The 9,665-nt window shown below is 29.1% G+C and overlaps 2 protein-coding genes across 2 annotated transcripts; one reads left to right on the forward strand and one right to left on the reverse strand.

Moving 5' to 3' along the window:
- Positions 1-89: 89 nt before the first annotated feature.
- On the forward strand, positions 90-2,368 carry LOC145749770 (uncharacterized). Its single transcript, XM_082565635.1, has 4 exons — positions 90-376; positions 880-1,062; positions 1,226-1,528; positions 1,615-2,368. Exons 1-4 carry the CDS (start codon positions 189-191, stop codon positions 1,856-1,858), a joined length of 918 nt encoding a protein of 305 aa, XP_082421761.1. The 5' UTR covers positions 90-188; the 3' UTR covers positions 1,859-2,368.
- Positions 2,369-2,949: 581 nt separating this feature from the next.
- On the reverse strand, positions 2,950-8,291 carry LOC145752021 (putative ammonium transporter 1). Its single transcript, XM_082568208.1, has 10 exons — positions 8,142-8,291; positions 7,907-7,996; positions 7,415-7,536; positions 6,773-6,983; positions 5,858-6,012; positions 5,495-5,732; positions 5,182-5,325; positions 4,905-5,026; positions 4,593-4,809; positions 2,950-3,474 (listed from the first exon to the last, which is right to left on the reverse strand). The coding sequence occupies exons 1-10, from the start codon at positions 8,239-8,241 to the stop codon at positions 3,368-3,370; spliced, it is 1,506 nt and encodes a 501-aa protein (XP_082424334.1). The 5' UTR covers positions 8,242-8,291; the 3' UTR covers positions 2,950-3,367.
- Between the last annotated feature and the right edge of the window lie 1,374 nt (positions 8,292-9,665).

Below are 9,665 nucleotides of genomic sequence, written 5' to 3' on the forward strand. Positions count from 1 at the left end.
AATTTAAACCAGACAGACTAAAAGTGAATTAGTATAAAAAAGTTAAAATATTAACTAGGCCTATGATAGATTTTTGTGTTTTGGAACCAATTAATCATTACAAAAATAATTTATTTTACAGATTATATGTCAAAAAGGGGTTGACTAGAAAGATGTAATTTTTATTAGAATTAATTAAGCGTTACACAATGGCTGTGCAATTTACCTTTGTATTCTTGGCTTCTGTATTTGTTTTAACTGCAACAAAGGAAAGGTGTGGATCTGAACACCCGGAATATCCTTGTTTTGAAATCGAGGGCAACGATTTTGAAAACACACAATTTACTAAGATTTGCTTGTTGGCCCAAATTAACGCATCAATAACCTTAACGTATAAGTAAGTAACATGATTTTACTTGTATTTTATATATAACCTTCAATATAGAAGGCTTAGTAGTAAAATTGTATTGATGACAAAGTAGTACAATGCCATTTGTATTTGTTGTACGGATAAGTGGTTTAAAGTGAGGAACACTAAAACGCCTAATTAATTGCTGGCTCACAGACTTTAACTTTTTAATCTGGCTCACAGACTTTAACATATAACATTTAACTCACTAAATGAGCTACTTATAATATTTTAAATCTAGTTATGACCTTTCTTCAATATTTTTTGTCACGTCACGTGACTCGATTATTGAAGTAGCATTGATTTTTACGATTTATTAAATTTAAATTTTATTCAATGTAATTTTATAACAAAAACAAATATAGAATCTTAGTAAAAATCACGTAGAATTATTATATTAAAATAGCTATTTTTAAAAAAGTTGACAATTCTGAAAAATAAATATTACCAGCTTTAAATGGATAAGTAAGTTGTTGTTAATTCTATTACAGTGGAGGTGAATCGCCCACCACAACTGAACTATTTATACCAGAAGAAGCTTCCACGCATGGCAGCTTTTGTGATCACGTTTTTACATCCTTACTGATGCTAACTTTTGATGATATCGAGTTGAAGTTTTTCTTTACAAGGGACGTTGTGCGCCCATCTGAAACTGATATAACATACTGCAACGAGTAAGCATCGACTTTTATTTTGACTTATAAGTTTTACTACTTAAAAACCTGTAGAAATCATAAATAATAAAAAAAAACGTTTTTTTTGCAAGTTCTTTTTTTTTTAACTTTAAATTCTATCCTTAATTTCATTTAATGATCTTAAATTTTTAACTTGACCTAGTTGTGATTCGGGGAACTGGGTAATGCAGAACATATCAATGGACTTTCTAAACACATCCACTGTTCAACCAACATCACCTAGTGTCAGGCTAAACACAACCAGCGCTGAGCTCCCAAGCGAAGCAGGGGCTTTACTTACTGGTATAAGCCTTAAAAGATCGTATAGCTGCGAAGAAAGGGATTTGGTTATAAATTTTCATGTTCCAGAAGACGTAGATTGGAGTGCCAGTATGAGAATATTTCAAATACAAGTTCAACCTTTTTTGGTAAAAACGCCAATTTTTAACGACCCTTTTCTATGCAGGTATGTTAGTGTAAGTGAGAAAAGCACATGCTTATTTAATTGCCAATCTTTTAAATTGTTTTACTAAATATATATTTTAATTATAGAGACGTAGTGATATTCCACGTGTTCATTATTATGGTTCCAATTTTGTATTTCACCATTTTCGTTCTATTCTACCGGGTAAAGGATCGTTATGGCTGCCCTCCCGATCTAAAACGACCTAAAATGAAGCCACTTAAAGAAGAACACCCTTCTTCTGAAAAAGAGAAAATTGCGCCGAATTCGTCTGGCCACGAGGTGGTAGTAACGTGCACTTCGCCAGAAAATACTGAAACTTGTATTTTGTAAAAACAAAATGAAACGACTTATAACGCGGAGAAAATTGCACTTATTTGTTATACTTTAAGTATAACAGTTGCCTGTTAGCTAAAGTATAATAGCGTAGTGAATATATTAATCATGTATATTTTTAATTATAGTAGAGTGCTGCCACTTTTTGCATTAAGCAATTTAAATAATGGTCTTATTCAGTATTACCACATTAATTTATATTAGTTAATGCAAGTGTAAATAAACAATTCTAAACTTCAACATGTTTCTATAAAAAACGTAAAAACCGAAAATTAAGCTAAATAAAAGGTTGATTTGTCAACGTTAAACAGGTAACTATCGACCTTGAAATTGGCGGTTATATTAAAATTGGTAGTTATAGGGTGCAAGACAATTTAATATAACATGATATTAACTATAAGCACATGGCCGTATTACTGTTTGCTGTGATAAAATCGTAATTTTGATTTTGTTTATAAAAAAAATTAAAAGTTGCGTAGGTTGTAAATAAAAAATACATCAACGTGATTTTATGATTTTTTAATTCAATAAAAAAAGTTTTTGGTAAACAACTTGTTTTCGAGCGATTTGTTTAAGTTTAAAAACAAATTATCTTAAACAATGTTTTTGCAAACAACTTGTTGTTTGGTTCAAGTTCAAGATATTCAGCTTAAAAAAGGATTTAAAAAAAAACATTTTAATAAATGGACAAGAAGTTAAATGGGTACGGAAAAATGATATTCTTGTTTTAGTTTCTAGCAGTAATGTTTTTTTTTTATCTGATTGTACGCAAGATATTTTGTAATCTTAACTGAGGTCACAGTAAATATCATATGTAAAATGAGTCATTAGCTGTAAATTTACCCAGTTGACTCCAAAAACCAGGCTAATATTTTTTTAGAAATATTTTCACAATCACACCCTGCGCATTATAAAGGGTATCATTTAGCTTCCACTATGAATTTAATGTTGAAAGTTTACATGTTAAAGTTGCTGTAACTAACAAAGGTTTTTTAGTTTGCACTCTATTGTGCTAAAAGCGAGAAATTTCTGAAACAATTTTTGTTGGCACAAGACTAAATTATTTTTGCATTTATTTACTTTTCATGCAATAATACGAAATTACCTAATAATTGTTTGATTAACTATTAGTTTACAGGCATAAAAATAATAATTAAAAAAAGTTTTTGCTCGTTTTTTAAATTTATTATTAACCAGTTTAATATTAACTGTTTTTCATTTAATATTACCCAAGCTTTAAAATCAAGAAATATTTTTTACGCTCATTAATGGCGCAACCAAGAAAAATTATAATAATAAAAAACACAAATGGTAATACTTTTAAGTATTGCAAATAAAAGCTAGCAATTTACAGGCGACAAAAAATATTACAAAAAATAAAAAAAAAACAAAGGGTTTTTAACTTAATTTCATAATGCTACAAGAAAGTAGTAACCTTATTAGTAAAACATTTACAGATTTAAATTTTTAGTCATTACTTTTAACTATACTCCTGTTGTAGTGCGCTTACATTCTAGATTGTTCTTCGTCGCGTATTGAAATATCTCCATTTATTTTAATGTCGTCCATTATATCGATTGTCCCTGGGTTTGGTAAGACGATTACATCATTGCCTGTAAAATACAAAACCGGTTTTGCAAGTTACAAAATTGCAATATGAAAATAATGTTTTGGTTAGACATAAACTTAATACTTCAAAAATGTCAAATACCACAGTATGGCTTAATTCTAATTTTACCTACATATTTATTTTAATAGTTTTTATTTTTATCTTACGTCGATCCCGAATGTACAATGTGACATGATTTAACATTGGAAATACCATATTTATTAATAGCTTTAAGTTGCATCATGTTATATGGCTGTGATATTAAAGAAACATGTAAAAAATATAAAGGGCAAATTACAACTTTCAAAACAAATACACAGTTTAAATTCTTACAGGGCCGCGGGGTGAAACATTAATAATAATTAAATTTCGGTTTTGATGTTGAATTTCCTCTTTAGTCTAAATTAGGTTTAATTATGTAGTTTCATATAATATGATTCTTTAGCTAAAATTTTACAATTAAATAAAAAAAAGTGATTTATGATATACTAATTTTAATATTAATTATAACTTTCAGCCTTATTTTTGAACTTATTTTATTAACTTTGTGAATTTCAATGTGTTAGTTGTAAATACTTTTAATATTTAAATTTTTTTCTATTTTTGGAATAGAAAATATATTTGACATTCTTTAATATTTTGAACAAATTTATGTTGACGTATTCACGAAGTACAACGTTCGTTTATTGGTTGGTGTTAAGGGCAGTGTTATGTGTTTATTTATGATTTGTTCTTGTATGCTTATAAGTTTTAAAGACATCACGAATTCCAATAGACTGTGCCTTTTAGCCCCGTTTTTTCTCTAAATATTTTGATAATGCGGGTATGCGTTGTAGGCAAATTTTCTCAGTTTGATGTGGTCACCAAATATTTTTCGTATTTTTAGTAAACCAAAATGGTTATATTTTTAAATGTTTACATTTTTAAAAAAGACCATTTTTAAATGGTTTATTTTTGACTTCGTAAATAATAAATTTTAAGTTTTAATTATACCAAACTTATACAAACCTATTTTAGTTTTTTTTTGAAAATTAATTAGAAGTTTCTCATTTAGTTAAAAATGGAAAAAATTATTAAAGTTTCCATTTAAATAAAAATAAAAAAAAACTTTTTAAAAATTACATGAATGGTTCATTTTTGTAACCGGGTGCTCACAACTGCTGTAACCTTTCACAGGGTAGGCTGGTTCTCCGTGTTTTAACTTATCCAATCCAGCTATCTCGACTTCAGCACTTACTCGAAGTATTCCTAACAGCCTCATGGTTCCAAATAGCACTGTACTGATGGTGGCGCTCCAGGCAAAAATAGTGAGCGCTCCCAGCAAATTCCAACCAAAGGACTGAAAATTCAGTTACAAGTTAAAATTTGCAAAGTTCCAAAAATAAAAATTTAAGGTATTTTAATTTTTTTTTTTAATTTTTTAACTTTATTTACCTTAAATGCGTTGGTTCGTCCGCCGTAAATTACTCCACCAACGTGGACTCCATGCACTTCTATCCCGTTTACCCCAAAAATTGGGGCTAAAATAACACCTGTAAGCCCTCCTCCAAGATGCACTTAAATTATAAAACTTAATGTTACGGAAGATTCATTTTAACAACAGAAGGATAAGTAAATAATAATTTATTACAATTATAAAGAAGTAATGTCCCGGGACGTGACATTTTTCACGTTTCTTGGTCGGTAATTTTTTAAATCATAAAATTAATACCTGCGACAGCGTCTATAGGATCGTCGATTTTTAATGCTAACATAAGGTAATGCCATGCTGGGTACGCACAACCTGCGATTACTCCAATTAACACGGCTGCCCACGGCAGAAAATCATCGCAACCCGCACACATGGAAACCATACCTTAACACAAAAGCTGTAACTAAAAAATATGCAGTGACACATAAAACTTTTTTGGGTTAAAAATATCCACTTTGTATATCGCTTTTGGTGGTATTAATTATTTCACGGTTTATTTGTCATCTAATACCATCAAAGGAGTAGAAAAAATGTCAGTTTTTAATTAAAATACCTGTTAATCCGCCATTTATTGTAACCAACAATGACCAATAATTATCTTGGCCTCGAATAGCATCCATGGTTTTGTATATAATCATAGAAGTAATGGCACCGGCAGCTCCGCCTAAAACTGTGTTAGTAATTGCTTGCACCACAGCGGTACCGTCACCAGGTTGTGAAATATGGAGTTGTGAGCCGCCATTGAAAGCCAAAAATCCAACAAACAATATGAATCCACCTAAAGCTGCCACCTTAAAAGATATTCACGCTTCAAATACGTAACAACAACAATTATATAAGTTTAAATAGCCAAGGGCAATTTTTAAAAGAAATGAATAAATAATAAAAAAGTAAAAGTATATAACAATTAATTTACGGTAACAGTATGGCCGGGTATGTCATTTGAGGAGCCATCTTTGTTAAATCGACCAATTCTGGGACCCAAAATCGCCGCACCAATTAGGGCCGCAGTACCTCCAGTAATATGCACAACTCCAGACCCAGCAAAATCTTTGTACGACAAACCAGTTCCTTAAGTAATAAAACAAAGTTAAGCGGACTATTAACATAAACACCTTAAAATGATGACTTATTAATAATGACATTGTAATTATGTAGGCGGTGTAGGCAATTTTAGTTTTTTGAGATTATAATCTACGTTTGTACGTTACGATACCGCGTTAAAATATTTGTTAAAAAATTTTGTAAATTTAGTTTGATTGTGGGGATTGTTTTCGACGTTTTGTAACCGGATAACAATAATTGTGTTTTGATACGAGCATCAAGTGTAAAACTGTTGAGTAATGGTCCATTCAGTTTTCAATTACGTAAGAGTCACAACATAAAATTTTACTGACATAATTTACAGAAAACGATTTTTTTAAATTTTATTGACATAAATTTTATAATTTTTTTTTCAAATTTAGGTGACTAAATAGTATTGTACATTTTCTGTGGTAATGTGTTGTTTTGTTATGACGTTAGTGTGCTTTCCGCATAGTTTATGGATAAAGAGCTAATACACCTTAATCAATTTGCCCAGGGCGAGCTTGTGTATTCCATTTACGCATACGTGCTCTTGGTTTAAACCTGTTTTTGATTATAATTACTAAAATACGTTAACAAATAGAAATTCGTAATTTGATAAAAACGCGATAAAAAATATTCGCCAGAAAAAGGTTGGTAAAAATACGAAAAATAATTTACAAAATCTTTTTTATGCTTGATTTTCATATTATTTACATATCGTTTAACAAAAATCTTCAAAAATTATCAACTTATTGTATATTACCTGCCCCAGTATTTAACCATCCTTTGGGGCTCCATGCCCAATGTGCAACAACGGGATAAACGAATCCAGTTAAAAACACACAGTATACCATATAAGTGGTGAACTCAGTTCGTTCAGCCATGGCTCCTGATACAATTGTGGAAGCCGTTGCAGCAAACACGTATTGGAAAAACCACGACACGTAATATTGGTCTGGACTTAAAATACTGGACTAGAAATGAAATGTTTTAAATATTAGTAATATATCTAAAACTTTATTGACGCCAATTGTTTGAGGAAAAAAATATTGGGCACTTTTAAAATTTAAATTGTTCATTTTATTCAATTTAGTTTATATTTTTGTTTCTCTTTTCAGAAAGATTAGGAACTTTGTTAAGATTAAATGTTTATAAATTTGACAGATTAGTAAACTAAACAAAAACCTACCCTGCCCTGCAGGTAGAGCCAACATAAATTTAACCAAGGAATAACAAAGTTGAAATTTTACGTTATGTGCGAAGGCTTATCATTTTTTGAAACAAGCTAATTTGTGAAATTCATTAACTATTTTTGCAACACTAAAATTTAAATTTAAAATCTAAATTTGGCTAGGGTTCGTTATTGTTTTGCTTATTCATAACAATTTAAATAAATAAAACTTACGCTTGTCGAATTTCCACTTTGAACATTCACCGAAAAGAAATAGTTGTGTCCAATAAAAGCGTTTCCAGGCTCTCCATATGCAAATGCATACCCTACACTCCAGTACACAATAGCTCCAATAACTTTAAAAAATATAAATTTGAATTAAAAGCAATATCAAGGCAAAATTAATAAAAATATAAAATCTGAAGTTTATTTTGAAATGTGAAAGGTCAAAAAGTGAATTACATAAGAATTAAACACCGAACTTATTTTTTTTGTAAAAGTATTGGGAATTGCCTGTGGCAACCTTTATAAATCCTTTATAATAAGCATGTGTGTTTTGTAATTCATTTCTATAACGTAGACTGTGTTTAAATGGTGTACACACACTTTTAATAAAGAGTTTGTTTGCAGCACTCCTTACAATTTTCTTTTAAGTTGGCTACGCGTTAACTTTAACTAAACCGGAAATTACTTTTTTCTTGTTTGAATGCCAAAAATGAAACTTACACAAATCCAACACGTTCTTCATGATAATATTTGTTGTGTTTTTGCTTCGTACAGAACCAGCCTCAAGAAATGCAAACCCAGTCTGCATAACTAAAAAATATAATTTTATATAAAATTTATCATAAAAAAGCATTAAGCTAATATATAGTGCATAAAAACTGTTAAATAAAATAAACACAAACTTAACTAAGGTTTTATTTTTAATTCATTTCTTAATATTTGTAAATTTACTTACAAAGTACAAAAATTCCCATAACGGCTAAAAAGAACTGATCTATATTTGTTCTAAATACTTTCATATCCATTGCAAGGCTTTCCATGCTAACATTTGACATTTTGAAGTTTTATTGATTAATTACCAATGTCTATATGTTTTTTAGTACTAAATACTACAAAATATAAGTAATTAAAAATATGCATTAGTTTTTTACTTGTTTATCTCTTATAACTAAACAATTTGCTAACATGCTTTTTATCTTTAGTTTATTATTCTAAGGGATCTATCTTTCACTTATCTCTTTCAACTCTGACTGTTTTATTTTTATTTTTTCGTCTTATATAAATGCGAGAAGTGAGAAAGTGGTCGTTTATATTTAAATGGTGTACATTGCTCTTTAAATGGATTTACTCTCTGTCTAACACCACTTTAGAAAATACATCATCATTTTTTCAAAATGTGATTACTTTTTCAGTGCAATTAATAACCCTGCATTTAAGTTTAAAAAAGTTATAATAGTTGTCTATTTGTAATAATTAAAAAAAAAACATTTATAAATTTTAAAGACACAGATCTACTTTTAATTATGTTAAAATTTAAAAATAAGTTTAAGAGTTATTTTAATATGCGTTTTCTCTCGACTGCGGTAACAAAATAAGATTATTTTTATTTTTAGAATTTTAGACATGATATTGCATATTTGAATAATATCATATCACCATTATAAGACAATACTCGAAAAGCTATGATTATGTACTTTCTAAATTTAAATAAAGTTGTACACTTCGCACCTTTTCATAAATGACTAAGACGTTTGCATTAAGAAAACAATAATATAGTGCGCTATAGCGCCCACTAGGCGTTAAAAATAATAATTCCAATTTATTTCTGCCTCTAAACACAACTAATTAATTAAACGCATCACACTATAAGTTTTAATTCTGTAACTATTTATTTAGCAAATGCAAAATATAATTTGACGAGTCCGCTACGTTATTGTTTATATTAAAGTTATTATCTATTTTTAGTCACGTGTTCACATCTTAGTCACGTGTTTACAGTTATTGCCGAGTTGTGTTACTTAATGTAAGTTTGTGTAGTCTAGACTCTAGACCGTTATCTTTAAATGCATTGTTATTTAGTATTTGTGATGCGAGTTTTTAAGCGGTTGCACGTGACTTTTTGCAATAATAAACTTTAAAATAAATAAACCGGCTTTTTATACAAAAAATAGACGACAAATCGTTTCAATAACAAATTTTCATTTTTAATAACAACGTGTAATCAACAAAAAATCAACAAAATATTCTAAATCAATCATTTTTTTATTATTATATTTCAATTAATGCATTCATATAAATAGTAAATGTATACTTAATCTAATTTTTTGGTTATATTTTGATTACAAACAACAAGCATAATAGAGTAAGGAACAGAGTAACCAAACCAATTTGAGTAATTTCTCCTCCACTTGAAATTATCTCAGAGTTTACTTTAACCCAAAATGTGTCGTGATTTTTTGCTACAGTAGCCCTATAGAAA

Source organism: Corella eumyota, chromosome 1 (assembly GCF_963082875.1).
Source record: "Corella eumyota chromosome 1, kaCorEumy4.1, whole genome shotgun sequence".
Taxonomy (NCBI): domain Eukaryota; kingdom Metazoa; phylum Chordata; class Ascidiacea; order Phlebobranchia; family Corellidae; genus Corella; species Corella eumyota.

Bases quoted from the DNA above. Each gene is read 5' to 3' on its own strand.
- LOC145749770 (XM_082565635.1), top strand. From the start codon at position 189: ATGGCTGTGCAATTTACCTTTGTATTCTTGGCTTCTGTATTTGTTTTA. The intron at 377-879 runs GTAAGTAACATG...ATTCTATTACAG, and splicing joins TCAATAACCTTAACGTATAA to TGGAGGTGAATCGCCCACCA. The intron at 1,529-1,614 runs GTATGTTAGTGT...TTTTAATTATAG, and splicing joins AACGACCCTTTTCTATGCAG to AGACGTAGTGATATTCCACG.
- LOC145752021 (XM_082568208.1), bottom strand. From the start codon at position 8,241: ATGTCAAATGTTAGCATGGAAAGCCTTGCAATGGATATGAAAGTATTT. The intron at 7,537-7,906 runs GTAAGTTTCATT...TATTTTTTAAAG, and splicing joins GAAGAACGTGTTGGATTTGT to TTATTGGAGCTATTGTGTAC. The intron at 4,810-4,904 runs GTAAATAAAGTT...CTGAATTTTCAG, and splicing joins GACGAACCAACGCATTTAAG to TCCTTTGGTTGGAATTTGCT.